This window comes from Amblyomma americanum, chromosome 5 (genome assembly GCF_052857255.1).
Source record: "Amblyomma americanum isolate KBUSLIRL-KWMA chromosome 5, ASM5285725v1, whole genome shotgun sequence".
In the NCBI taxonomy this organism is placed as follows: Eukaryota; Metazoa; Arthropoda; class Arachnida; order Ixodida; family Ixodidae; genus Amblyomma; species Amblyomma americanum.
Window position 1 is genome coordinate 123,782,629 of NC_135501.1, and position 15,058 is coordinate 123,797,686.

The following is a 15,058-nucleotide window of genomic DNA, read 5'->3' on the forward strand; positions in this document are numbered from 1 at the left end:
GACGCCCACCTCGTTTAACACTGCAATGCTGGCAGGTGCAACGGCGACGACGTACGCTGCTACAATGTCGACTATGACATGACTTTGCCAAACGCTGCGCATGGCGCTGTAAAGAGCACTGTGCACAGTAGCAGCTTTTCACAACACCGCAACACCGCACATAACTTTACACAAGAAGCACTCAGCTTGAAACAGCACACCGTTGACTGCGTTTGTACAGCACCACTGAAGTTGAATTCCTTGCAGGGGCACATCCTCTTGATAAAGACAATGCAATGAGTAGTGAGCAGAGGCTTCCTGCCTCAGGGAAGAAATACTGCGAAGACAGCGTTCTGCGCTCAAAGACACAACGCAGTATGATGAAACACAGCACATGCTCCGGCACGAATATAATAAAGAACTGGCCGGAACTAAGTTTTCACTTTAAACAAAAGCTTAAAAATAAACAGTGCAACATGCTTGTTGCTGTATCAAACAAAGTATGCAATAATGCCAATTCTTGCTTGCAGGGTGGCTGGTGCTGGCGAGGTGGCTGGTGGAGGCGAGGAGGCTGGTGCTGCCGAGGCAGCTGCTGGCTGGACATACAATGTGTCTACAGGCGGGGCTGGCACAAACATGTCTGCAGCAGCTGGTCACGCTTATGTCTACCTGGCTGGTATGGAGCAGGAAAGGCACCGTTGTCATCACAGAAGTCTGTGTCATCATCAGGGTCACCGTTGTCAGGGGGGTCAAGTTGAGGCAGTCGTGAATATATGCACGCATTGTGCAACACTGCACAAGCTGCAACAATCTTCGCTGCGGTCTCCGGTTCGTAGTGCATTGGGCGGTACCATTGTAGACACCTGAACCGCCCGTTCAGGACACCAATCGTGCGCTCGACAACAGACCTCAGCGATGAATGTGCACTGTTGAACCTGGGAGCAGGACTGCCAGGAGCGTGATATCCTGGAATAGGTGTGACCAACCATGGCTGCAGCGGGTAGGCGCCATCACCTGCTGGTCAATGAAGACTGACATTTTTCAAAATGCTTGCGCTAATAGCGCAACGTCTGCAATTTGGGTGTATACATTTTTCAGTCCATTATTTATTTCATCATTTATTACTTTTCTGCCCTCATTACAAAGGCCTCTATTTGTGATACAATAATTATTGCTGTCAATGTTATCAGCCATGATACAGTCAATATGCCAGCCTGTAAGTTTGCTGTATACAAATGGCGACATGTACCTGTAGACATATCGGCTTTGAAGGAGAGCCTCAGCTATATCTGACCTCACATTTTCTCAGCTACAGCATCAAGAAATAGCCCTTATTTTTCCACCCTCTCTGTTTACAAGTAAAAGCTAATCTGCATGTTGTGATATTTATATTGCGACATAGTTGTGATACTACTGCACATTACATTGCTCACCCGTGAAGGAACATGAAAAAATATTTTATTCTTTATTCACTCGATGTGCAGGAATAAGCAGATCTGCATCCTGTGTTATTAATGTGATTATGTTATTATGAACGTATGTTATGTTTTAAATACCTTTAAGGAAAGCCTCAACTCTTCCTGACGTCAGATTTCCCTACTGATAGCAGTTTCACTAATGAAACACCTTCGTTGACATTTCTGCTGACATGTGGAAACCCTGGATTTGCATTAATTTGAAGCAAATTGCCTCAACAATGTGTTCACTGTAGATATGCTTAACCAGCTACATGCAACTGTTGTCTGAGATCTACTGAGCGTAGGCAAGTTCCGAATAGCGAATTAATTTAATTAGGCAAACAACAACCAAGTATTACAATATGCCCGACAAGGTAGCGCCATACACTGACGTGACGCAAAGAACACAAGCCCCATTTGAACACGTTAACACAACAATTAAAACAAAGAAAGAAACATCAGGGCGATTGCTACACAAAAATGTTACGAAACGGAAATACAGTACAAAGGATTACAACGAGAAACACAGAAAGCAAAAATAAAAAGATAAAAGAGTTGAAATGAGTGGTGACAAACGATGGCTTAGCTGCGGAGTGGCAAGGTCCGGTGGCAGGGAGTGTCGGGCTGCGGTTGCTGGTCGCGGGGCTGATGGGGGCTTGCGGACACGGGCGAACTTGGGCCTTGCGTGTTCGGGACCACCGTCACCGCGCTCTACGTGTCAGATCTCCGCCTTGGCTCTTTGCCGTCCACTACCCTGGCTGACCTCACTCACGACCGCACGTACCGAAATCTTCAGACCAACTGGCAGCGCGCGGCGTTCCCGTCGCCCCCTTCGCAATGCAAAGAATGAAAAAACAACAACACAGAGAAAAAGATTCTTCAGGAGCCACGCACAGAGGAATTCAGCTCCCCAAAAGAAAAAAAAGAACACATGAAAGAATTTCGAAAGAATTCGGCACAATGCCTTAATCCCACGAGGTGTCATTTGGGGCTGCGAACAGCGCCGGGACATTCAATCCGCTTCTGCTGTTCCCAACACGTGTAAGCGCTTGCCGCCTGTATGGCAACAATGCTAGGAGGGGGGTAGTTTTGAGTGACCTCTCTAGTGCTATAGTGAGAACGACGTTCAACCGCGGGGGAGGGGGAAAAAGTCGTCGACGCCGCTCCGCGACATGTTTCTGGGACACAAAGGTCAAAGCTGGACAGGGCAGGCATGAACGTTGTGGCACAACCCCCACGAAAAGAATGATATTCTCAATAACATTCACAAACAAATCACCGATTTCGTGCATGCACACATGCTCCTGGCGGACAAGCCACCTGAGATGAAAGATCGCACATCACTGTAACCAGCGCGCACCACCTCGTCGTATCACCAGTTTTCCACGAACGCTCGCAGGATAGCGCGCCGACACAAGCCTCACGCACTGCCACACCTCACGCAATCACGTCCCAGTTAGTCAAAACAGTTCGACACTGCCCATTCAGTCGTAACAGTCCAACACTGAAACACGACCAAACGAAAACATCTTGCGCTGCATAACATTTGAAAACACTACCAACAATGCAGAAAATAACAATAAAAATAAATTTCTTGTTAAGGGTGAAACTGGGCCGTCGCAACGCGTTTAGTTCACCCCAGGGCTATTCACACCCGGCTGAAGTATTTCTTCAGCATGTTGACATGGAATGTTTTTGGGTTGCCCTCAACATCTTCCACGCAGTCGACTTCTCCCTTTTTTCCTTTAGCCACATAGGGGCCCTTCCATTTCGTCGTGAGCTTATAGTGCTCAATGGGGAGCAGTAAGAGCTCCCGGTCTCCAACCTGTAATGCCCTCGATTTAGACCCGCGGTCGCAATACCGCTTGTATCGCTCACCTGCCTCTTCTAGAGCCTCAAGTGCCATCTGACAGGTCGTTTCGGGCCTCTCTCGCAGGCCAATCACATACTGGTAGGCAGTCTTGGTCTCCTCTTCAAGTTTGTCCCCCGTCCACAATTCCTTCAGTATAGTAAGGGGGCCTTGCACGTTCCGCCCGTACAAAAGCTCTAACGGGGAGAACCCAGTAATTGCCTGGGAGACCTCCCTGTGGGCGAACAAAAGCGGCTCGATAAACCGATCCCAATCCTTGGGCTCTTCTGTGCACATGCGGCGGAGCATCTTCTTGAGCGTCCCGTTGAGCCTTTCCATGAGGCCGTTGGCCATCGGGTGGTAGGGCGAGGTGGTCTGCAGGCGGAGACAGCAGACGGCCCACTTCTGCCATGAGTTCCGAGGTGAAATGCGACCCTGGGTCGCTCAACATCTCCTCTGGAACACCCAATCGGGCGAAAATTTGTGAAAGCCTTGGCCACCCGCTCGGTCTCGATGCTGGGCAGGGCGACGGCCTCTGGGAACCGGGTCGCATAGTCGACTAGCGTCATGATGTAGCGATTCCCCTTCCGAGTTGTGGGCTTGAGGGGACCAATATTATCGATAGCCACCCGGCGAAACGGCGTGTCAAACAGAAGCATTTACTCAAGGGGCACCTTTTTGACTGATCTCCGTGGGGCTGTCTTCTGGCAGCTGTCGCACGACGCCACAAACCGACTAGCGTCACCATGCACGCCGGGCCAGAAGAAATCAGCCAGAATGCGGTAACAAGTTTTTTGTGCCCCAAATAACCTGCCATCAGTCCGCAGTGCGCGAGGCGGAGAACCTTGTTTCGGTGCTGAAAGGGGACAACCAGCTGTAATCTACCCGAGCCTGACTCTGGTAAGAACTGGCGATAGAGCATGCCATCTCTTAGCAGAAAGGTGTACGAGCCCCCTCTCTTGCACCGGACCTTTCCCTCTTCCCTCTGCATCTGAAAACATCGCCGAAGGGTCTCGTCCGCTTGTTGGTCTTGGGTAATCTGCGTTGGGGTGTCTTCTGCCATCGCGGTTGGTACTCGTAACTTGCGGAACGTCTCCGACGATTGCTACCTGGACTGTTGACGGGTGGGCACGGCCGCCGCGGGTGCGGGCTCGTCCGTGGTACTTGGCTGTCCCTGTACGGGATCCGATGTACCCGCTTTGGCCCCTTCGATACTCAGGGATATTTCCCTCCAAGTCGCGTCGGGCTCGGACGGATGCCTGGTGCCGTCTATATTCCCGAGAATTAGGTCTAACAGTGGCGATTTCATACATCCGGCCAGCACCTCTCCCCTATAATAAGGTGTGTCAACTTGAATTCGCACCTCGGGTAGCGTTTTCACCGAGCGCTCCACCATGAAACGGCTCGGTGTCGGCCAGTAAGTTTGGACTTTGTTACAAGGTCTCGGTTGGCAATAACAATGTTACACCCCGTGTCTTTCAACACCTTTACCCTCTGCCCAGCAATGAGGCCTTCAACGACGGGAAGGACATCGGACTCTTGGGCCCTGCCGAGGTTCACCACTGGCAGGAACTGGCCATTTTACAGCTCTAGATAGCCGTTTTGAACGCAGGCCGACACGTACTTTGCTCCAGGGTGTGCCCGGTTGCCCTGCTCAGGATTTCTCCGGCTCTCCTTGCAATGCGCCGCGACGTGCCCCGGTCGCGCGCACATGTAGCAGCGTGGTGTGGATGATACTGCCGCGGGTAGGGGTTTTCCCTGGTGGCTCTTGCGGCCCGCGTCGGAGGACTTGTGTACTGGTCGGCCCTCACGTTTCAGTTCACGCCGGCCAAAGTATGTGGACCTCCTAGCTGTGACATAGTTGTCTGCCCTTTGTAGCAGCTTATGCGTCGGAGGACTTGTCTACTGGATGGACCTCACGTTTCAGTTCACGCCGGCCAAAGTATGTGGACCTCCTAGCTGTGACATAGTTGTCTGCCCTTTGTAGCTGCTTATGCGTCGGAGGATTGTCTACTGCTCGGTCCTCACGTTTCAGTTCACGCCGGCCGAAGTATGTGGACCTCCTAGCTGTGACATAGTTGTCTGCCCTTTGTAGCAGCTTATACTGATCGCCCGCCGTTTTCTCCTTCAGGAAGGTAGCCATCGACGGCGTGCAGTTCTCTAGAAACTGCTCACTCAAAAGGAGGCTCTTGATACCCTCGTAGGGTTGCTCGCACGAAGAGAGCTGTACCCACCTTTCCCAGTAATTCTCTAATCGTGAGAAGAACTGGGACGGGGTTTCGTGCTCTTTGGGGCTTCTGTCTGGAACTTCTGTCGAAATCCCTCCACCGTCAAGCGGTAACGAAGCAGAGGAGCTCGCTTGACCTTGTCATAGTCTACCGCATCCACTTCCGGCATGCGGCCAAAAACGCTCAACGGCTCTCCCGCAAGGCACGTGCTAAGGGCAGTAGCCCACTGGTCTCGCGTCCACATCTGCGCCTCTGCGACTCGTTCGAACCCTTCAGGTAGGCGTCCAAGTCGTCCGTTTTATCGTTAAACGGCGCCATTAGCTCATGTGGGCTGACGGCCGTGAAACGCGATGTAGGTTCGCCTTGAATCGAAGCGGAATCTGAACCAGCGCTCCCGCCACTTTCACCTCTCGCGTGGAGGACTTGTAGTTCAGCGTTCAGTTCGAGCATTCGACGAGCGGAGCGCGCCTTGTCCCTTTCTTCCTCCTCGAGCAGCCGCTGCTCTTCTTTTATGCGCTCGCGCTGTTTCGCGCGCTGATCTCTGAGGAATTCCTGGAGTGCGACCACCTCGAAGCCTAGCTGCTTCCCGAGAGGTTATTTTTTCTAACTCTGCCATTGCACCAACGGTTCTTTGTTCTCAGTTCTGACAGTACGTGGGATATTACTTGAACGCTATGCCTTGCCGTCGTGGCCAATCGTGGTCAGCAAGTCCTGTCGCGGACGCCAGTTTGTCAAGATATCGTAGGTGTCTGTGGTGTTGGTTGGCGCCGAAGTTACAATTAATCGCGCACACCTTCCCACGATTGCACTCTCCGTAAGTTCGGAGGGGGAGGAGTGACAAACTTCTCCACCCTTCGTGCAAAAGATTGTGATTCGACTGTTGACCGGCGTTAGGGGCCACGCCTGATTAGTCGTTGACCGGAGGCCTGAGGCGTAGGCAAGTTCCGTAGCGAATTAATTTAATTAGGCAAACAACAACCAAATAATACAAAAAGCCCGACAAGGTAGCGCAATACTCTGACGTGACGCAAATAACATAAGCACCAATTAAGCACGTTAACAGCACAATTAACACAAAGAACGAAACATCAGTGCGCATGCTATACGAAAATGTTATGAGACGGAAATACAGTACAAAGGATTGCAACTAGAAACACAGAAAGCAAAAATACAAAGATAAAAGAGTTGAAGTGAGTGCTGAGAAACGATGGCTTAGCTGCGGAGTGGCAAGGTTCGGTCGCAGGGAGCGTCGGGCTGCGGTTGCTCGACGCGGGGCTGATGGGGGCTTGCGGATACGGGCGAACTTTGGCCTCACTGCGCCATTTCCTTACCCCCAAAACAAATTATTATTATTATTATTATTATTAATAACTCGGCTCGTCGCATCTAACATGGAATAACCATATCGATGCAAGTGTCCGTAAAGACATATAAAACACTTGTTTTATCAGACGTCACTTGCTTCAAGCTCATCCTGCCACCAAACTTATAGCTTGCACTAACCTCTTCCGCTCAAAAATCGAATACGCATCAATTGTAATTAATTCACGAACTGGAGTCAATACAAAATAAAGCAGCGAGATTTGTAACTGAGAACTATTCACGTCATTCCAGCATAACGGCTATCAAAGCGCCGCTAAAGCTACATCAGTCGAAAAGACAATACTAGCACTAATGTCACACTTGCACAGATTGTATCACAGAAAATCTTCATTCGCTTCTTACTATATTAGACCTGGCCACCGTATCTTTTCGCGCGTACATCATGCTCTCAAAATAGAGCCCATGTTTGCACGTAACCACCTCTTTAGTCATTCACTATAGTTTCTCGCCGCTCACTACTGAAACAAGTTACCGGGCGATACTGTCTTCACGTAAAATCATGAGGCCTTTGTGCAAAAACTAAAGTGTCTTTTATAAATATATTATGATTAGGAAGGATCGATTTCTCCATATGTTTACCTTCAAATTTTCTGTACTCTTTTTCCGGTTTTGCCCGTTGTTTTGGTTTTGTGTTGCTTGTAGAACTGTGTGTGGAGTATTGTTTTTTACTGTACACCCCTAGTAATGCCTCAAAATGGCATTTAGGGTATGTGAATAAATAAATTAGCGCCAGCCTCTGAAGATTTCAAAGTCGAAGGCCGGTCTTACAATTTCACCCGGGCGAAAGGGCACTATCCTGGTGGCGTAGGCCCATGTGACGACGGTGGGGATGTAGGATGGCTTGAGGCGGGTCGTATTTACAATGGCACGGACTGGGCGACGACGATCAGGGGAGGGCGTAAGGGGTTCGACGAGGTAATTGACAGGAGATGTCTGCTGAAGAATACAATAGGGTCCCTGGTACTTGCTAATAAGTTTGCAGGAAAGGCCGGGACTTGAAGAGGGTACCCAGAGCCAGACCAAGGAGTCAGGACAGTAAGCGGGAGGAAGTGCGCGGGGATCACAGGTGCTTTTCTGCTGCAGCTGGGCGTGAAAAGTGAAAGGCCGGGCAAGCTCTCGGCATTCTGCGGCATAAGCTGCGGCTGTAGAAAGAGTTGGAAATTCGAAAGCATCAGGCGGTAAGGTAAAATGGCGTCCATTGTGCAAGAAGGCTCACGGCTGAACAGGAGAACCTAGGGAGAATCCGGTGGTGGCTTGAGCAGCGGAGTTATAAGCGCATGTGACAAAAGGGAGAAGGCGGTCCCAGTTACAATGGTCGGAAGAAACATACATGAATGGCCAGCATGTCGCCGATAGGGCGGTTAAAACGCTCAACCATGCCATTTGTCTGGGGATAGTAGGCGGAGCTGATGCAGTGAACCATGTTGAATTCCTCAAGGAGAGCTTCTATAACTTCAGAGAGGAAGGCAGTACTTCTATCACTGAGCAGCTCTTTGGGTGCACCATGGCGCAGAATGATTCGATGGAGAATGAAAGATGAAGTGTCGTGGGCTGTAGCGCATTGTAAAGGCGACGTTTCAACTTAGCGTGTAAGGTGGTCGATGGCAACGATGCTCCAGCGGTTCTCGACTGATGTGCTAAGAAGAGGGCCGTAGAGGTCGATGCCAACGCGCTCGAAGGGCAGCGCTCGGCAAGGCAACGGCTGCATAGGAGCGGCTGGTCGGCGAGGTGGACGTTTTCGTCGCTGGCATGCAGTGCTGGACTGAACGAACTGGCGGACATAACCGGCCATCCCACGCCATGAGTACAGCTGTCTTACACGGCTTAAGGTACTCAAGAATCCGGCATGGGCACACTGCTATTATCGGCATGGGCATGCGATCATCGTGCTAGGAAAAGCAAGCGAAGGAGCGCAGATGTGTTGGAATGACGAGAAGCCACTTGCGATCATCCGGGAGGTAGTTGCGGCGGTAAAAAAGCTTGTCTCGGATAGCGAAATGGTGGAACTGACGACGGAGAGCACGGGAAGGTGGTCGAGGCGATTGGCCAGATAAGAGATCTAAGAGGCAAGTGATACATGTGTCTTTGCGTTGCTCAGAAGCTGTATCAGCGGACTCAAACGTCACAGAAGGCAGGGCGGGTATACAAGGCACTGCCTCAGATGGTAGAGGGGAACGTGAAAGTGCATCAGCATCGGCATGTTTGCGGCCAGAACGATAGATAACCCGAATGTCGTACTCTTGGAGTCGCAGAACATAGCGTGCCAGTCGACCAGAGGGATCTGTCAAAGAGGCCAACCGGAAGACTGCTTGGTGATCGGTGACAGCGTCAAAAGGGCGCCCATACAGGTAGGGGCTAAATTTGACGTTCGCCCAAAGGATGGCTTAACACTCCTCGGTGACAGACTAGTTAGCTTCAGCATTTGTGAGTGTTCGGCTTACGTAAGCGACAAAGTATTGGTCAAAGCCTTGCTTGCGCTGAGCAAGTACTGCACCGGTGCCGACGCCGCTGGCATCGGTGTGGAGTTCCATCGGATAACGAGGGTCGAAGTGACGTAGAATTGGTGGAGTGGTGTGGAGGCGACGAAGTGTCATAAGCGCTTCATCACAGGCTAGTGACCAGGTCGAAAGGTCATGGCTGTAAAGGAGTTTTTCTGGGGGTCGATGATTGTGGCGAGGTTGATATATATATAGATATATATATATATGTATAGTGGAAGCAGTCGGGGTTGCTCAATGGGCCAGCGAAAACTTGCACAGTGAAAAGGTCACAACTGGTTCGATTATCTTGGTTTTTTCCACCAACGGTTTCAGACGGTGGACTGCCCTTAAGGTTTTAAGTCGAATGAATACACAGATGTGCGCATTCAAGGTCCTAAATGCAGAGGGAGAGGAGAATGGTTGTGAAAGGAGAATGGTTGTGAAACAAGTTAAAAAAGACTAGTTGATGCCCTGGGTCCAAGTGGCTCTTTCCAAGAAATCCCCTGCTCATGACAGTTACGTAAACAATGCAGGGCACCGATGTGCACGAGCGTAAATTGAAAAAAAGAAGCACCAGCTCAAAATTCCAAAACGTAGTCAATGCACTCTCAGTAGGCGGCTATTCACTGCAGTTGGAGCCGGTCATCCGTCTCAATCCTGGAGAATGCTTTTGCGATAAGCGCTCAAACTTGCGACGCTGAAGCTGTCGTATTCAAAAAAATTGCTCAATATTTTTTTGGAAACGGCATTATGAAGAATAAAACTCATTTTGCTATAGTGGTTAGACATAATAGTTAACTGAGAAGAACGTTTCTTATATTGCAGCCAATCAAAACTTTGCTTCTATTGTTGCCTTTCTTAATAGTAGGCCCAGACGGAACACGTGGAAAGTAGGTTGTTGAGGAAAAGATATTGCGCAGTAACCGTCTCTCATCATCGTTGACACACGAACGAGCACATCTTCCTTCCTTTATTCTTTCACTCTCACCTCCTTCTCTTCTTTTCTTATTAATATTACGTGAAGCAAGAAGTGCTGCAGCGGATGTCCCCGGTGAAAGAGAGAGAAGTAAATAATTTGCACCCATAAAAAATGACGGGGAAAGAATGGTACACCCTAAACCCTCATTCATTCCCCTAACCGCCGGCCCGAATACATGGGGACTTGTCGGCGGTGAGGGCGAGACCGGCAACTATGTGTGCAGGACGCATCCTAAGGACATGCTGGTCCTCTACACGCACCTGCTGGAGGATAGACCCACCAGCCAGTGCGTTGTGGCCTGTCCGACAACAAACGACCACAGCCTGCCCCTGCTGTTGCCCAGTATGGTGAGTGAGGGTGCCTTTGTATCCTCTCCCTCTTCCGTGACTCTATTCACTCACGGACAACCTGTTCGGTTTCTACGCGATCGTTCCTTTCGTTATGTACAAAGTGTCTACAGGGTTCTTTGTATTATTCACGAGTCTTTGAGTAATTTGAAAGAATGCTGTAATATAAAAAATTATAATTAAGTATAAATTGCTTTTTGGAGAAATTAAATGCCGCAGTACCTGTCACATCTCGGCGGACACTCGAACCCCGCCATAAGAGAGGGGTATAGGAGGGTCGACAAGAGAAAGGAAGAAAGAGGTATAGTAGTGGAGGGCTGGGGAATAATTTAGACCACGCGGGGATATTTAACATGCACTGAGATCACCCCCAGCTCAGGTGCTTCAGTATCGATGGCAGATGCCGGGGCTAGCAAAAATCTTTTCCTTCCTTTTTACTATTATTTTTAATAAAACCACTACCACCACCAGATCACCCCCCGCAGTTAATTCAGCGGGGCTTGCTCGCGCAGGTGCCAGGCTCGTGCGGCCCGCCGCAGCGCGTGCATCGGGCAGCAGCACCACACACCTCATTGGGATGCCCCAGGCTGGTGCACTTTCTCACACTGGAGCGGCCGGGGACGGCACGGGCGGACTGCGACACTAAAGATGCGACATGCACGAGCGCCGGTATTCGTCCGTTAATCGTGAACAGCAACATGTAATGATCCTCCGCGCGCGCATTGGCTGCGTTTGGCCCGGGGAACGACGGGTGCGTCCCGGAATGGCGACGAGTGATGTGTGTGGCGAATGCGGTGCAGTGGAAACACTAGAATACCTGCTCCTTCACTGTGCCGCGTTCGCCGATGCTCGTCGCGATATGCTCGCGGCCTATAGGGCGCAGGGCATATTACAAGACTCCATCAAGACGCTATTGTGGCCGCAGGGCAGTGCGCGCACTCGTTAGCGAACTTTGGTGAGCCTCTGTGCATTCCTCGAACACATGGGCTTGACGTCCCGTCTATTCTCCTACAGGTAGTTACACGCAGTAACGGAACGCTCCGCGAGTTATACCTTGAACGATTAATAACTGGACGCCCCACTCCGGTTGCAGCCAACACAGTGCTGTTGGCGTGTGTTTTAATTCCTTTAAAATGAACTTTTGCCGCGCACAGGCTGGACACATTTCTTATTGTGTAAATAGTTTGTACATATTACTTATCCCCCTATCCTTTCTTTTTCTCCCCTCACCTCTTTCATTTCATTTCTCCGTTCTGCCTGATGTCCTTTATTTCCGCTGCCGCAGCTCAGGTGCTCAGTATCCACGTGCGGCCTCTTCCGGCAAACATGTCACACGAAGACCATAATGGTCGGCGCCTGGCACGAGCGGAAGCGATAGCCCGATATTATGGCAACAAAACAGGTGTCTACTACGTGGACGCCTCCGGCCCTCACCACGGGGGATGGTACACGGCAGCGGTAGTTCACAACAGCAACACAGTTAACGGCCTAACTTTCAGAGCCCGCAGTGTAACCCAAGCAGAAGAGGTCGCGATTGCTCTCGCGGCCTCACATTCCAATTCAAAATACATAATCACCGACTCGCGAGGGGCCTGTCGGAACGTCGAACAAGGCTGCACTCCCTTCCTAGCCTATCGAATATACCAAAATTGCATACGGGATACGGACCCCGCACACCGTTACCTCATATGGGCCCCTGCTCATCAGGGGTTGGCAGGAAACGAGGCAGCAGACGCAGCCGCCCGCGCGCTCTCTCACCGGGCTGTTTTCTCCTCCCCATCCGATCAGGAACCCGATTTTAATCCGGTTTATACATTCAAAGATATTCCAACATATTATCAAAATTGTCATCGCCTTTACCCTAGTCCATGTAAAGGCCTGAAAGAGGCGGATGAGCGGCTCCTTTTCCGCCTTCTCACCAATACATTGCTGTGCCCGGCAGCGCTAAAACATTTTGACCCCTCCTTTAGTAGCAGCTGCCCACACTGTAGTGCAGTGTCCTCTGACACCTATCACATGGTTTTGGGCCTGCCCCTCCAACCCCGATATTCCCCCATCCCCAACCCAACCCGGGAGGACTGGGAGGCGACCCTGCTCGGCTGCCACGACTTACAGGCCCAACAAGCCTTAGTCGGGCGCGCCCGGGCAGCGGCAACCGCCACTGGTGTCCCATACTAGGGACCTCCACCTAGTGCTTGTACGGATCGGTCCCTTACGGGCTGATCCAAACATACCTTCTATTCATCCGTAATAAATGTTTTCACCACCACCACCAGTATCGATGGCAGGAGCCGGGGCTAGCAAAAATCTTTTCCTTCCTTTTTATTATTATAAATTAAAATAATAGTAAAAAGGAAGGAAAAGACCACTACCACTACCACAAAAAAACCACTATCACCATCACCACTGACATCGCACACCACCCAGGCGCATTTGCTTTTCGCCTCTACTGAAAGTCGATGGAGGCGAAACGCAAAGGCGCACGTGTGTTGTGCGACGTTAGTGCGCGTTGAAAATTCCCAGGTGGTCGAAATTATTCCGCAGCACACCACGACAGCAAAACTTTTCTGTTTTTATTGGGTTGTATATGAAAGGAGATGCGTTTTTCTACCGTTATATGCAATCACTTCAACACTGGTGGCTGATTTACCTTGAATTTTTAGGCAGGTTAGTAAACACCGTGTTGAAAATAAAAATGAAAATTGGTTTTGAATTAAGGAAATGGCGCAGTAACTCTCTCACATATCTCAGTGGACACCCGAAACATTCTGTAAGGGAAGGATTAAAGGAGGGAGTGAAAGAAGAAAGGAAGACAGAGGTGCCGTATTGTCTCAGTGGTTAAGGCGCTTCTGTACTCAACCAAAGTACCTGGTTTCGAACATGACCGCGATGGAAGAGAAACGCAAAAGGCACCCGTATGATGTACAATATCAGTGCACGTTAAAGATCGCTAGGTGGTTGAGATTACTCCGTATACCGTGTTTGGCATAGAGTGAAATAAACTTCCTTATTTAACAGCGACCGGAGGCTTTGCGAAGTTGACACAGCGAACCGTGTATGCTCAGGCAGCTGCTCTTACATATGCTACCAGCCATTCCCAAATGAGCAGCTCTATAATGATGTCACTGGCGTCGATCAGAAAGCAGCATGAAGTAATGTACACTAGCTATTTAACATTAAAAATTTGTCTGATGCTCTCAGCAATTTTTGGGTATACCAGCCTAATACATATAAGAGAATTCCTGTTGCCATCTGTGGCATCTGTAAGGGCCCAAGAAGATTTATTAGACTTTATTTCTGTCAAACCAACTGTTCTACTTCCGTTCCGGGTGGCACAAAAAATTCTAAAACCAATCAGGATGACCTTTTTACACTGAATAGATAAGTGCGTCTGCTGTCCTGTTAAGTCACATTTTGCAGTGCCCTGCATTGTAAAGAGAAAGCATGGGAGGTTAGAACGAGTCTTAGCTGTCAAGAAAGAGCAGAGCTACCATCGATGGAAGTAGAAGCACGTCGCGCATAGTTGGATAAGCGGCAAGTTTGCGGGCCAGAAATCATCATCATCATCTTCAGACCAGTGGAGCCCCTGCAAAAGAAAAAAGGATTTTTTTCAAGAGGTCCTCAACAGGCTTCCCTCTATTATTTCGAATCACCTCATCACTTGGCTCCTTTCCAAAAGTTTTCCTTACGTAGGAATCATTTGGGATAGTCTCTCAACGAAAATGTTAAATGCGCATGCTTCAAGCACAGAGAACCCGGGTTCGAACCTCACCGCGGTGGCCGCGTTTCAATGAAGGCGAAACGCAAAAGGCGCACGGTCGCCATCAAACAAATCTCAATTCGAACCCAAGACTACACCTACACCGCCTGCATCGCCCCACCCCCCCGGATGGTGCAGTAAGCCGAGTAATCACTAACGCCTATTAGGAAGAAATCTCAGCAGATTCTTGAAGACCTCATCACGGGCAACCCTGGCGTCCCCATCATTGATGGACGCCGCATGGGACAGACCCGTTCGATTCTCATCACCTTCCGGGCGGGTCCGGTGCCCCGAACCATCTCCTACAGAGGCAGATTCCACAACTGCACTTTATATAGGGGACACCTGGATGCTTGCACAAACTGTAGAAAACCAGGGCATCGCGCGGATGTGTGCACCCTTCAGCGTACGCATAACTGTTCAAGATGCGGTATCCCGCACCCCCGAGAGGACACACCGACATGCACCCCAGCATGCATACTCTGTGGAGGCGCCCACATGACGGGTACTAAAGTTTGAAAAGCGAGGGGACGGCGCTCACCGCCCGCTTCACCGCAATCGCACAACTCCCGCACACCGGAGCGAGACGCGGACCG

The 15,058-nt window shown here is 50.2% G+C and overlaps 1 protein-coding gene across 1 annotated transcript; it reads right to left on the reverse strand.

Annotated features, from left to right (window-relative positions):
- Nucleotides 1-2,920: 2,920 nt before the first annotated feature.
- On the reverse strand, nucleotides 2,921-3,854 carry LOC144134162 (uncharacterized). The gene is made up of 3 exons (XM_077667125.1): nucleotides 3,786-3,854; nucleotides 3,315-3,660; nucleotides 2,921-2,940 (listed from the first exon to the last, which is right to left on the reverse strand). The coding sequence occupies exons 1-3, from the start codon at nucleotides 3,852-3,854 to the stop codon at nucleotides 2,921-2,923; spliced, it is 435 nt and encodes a 144-aa protein (XP_077523251.1).
- Between the last annotated feature and the right edge of the window lie 11,204 nt (nucleotides 3,855-15,058).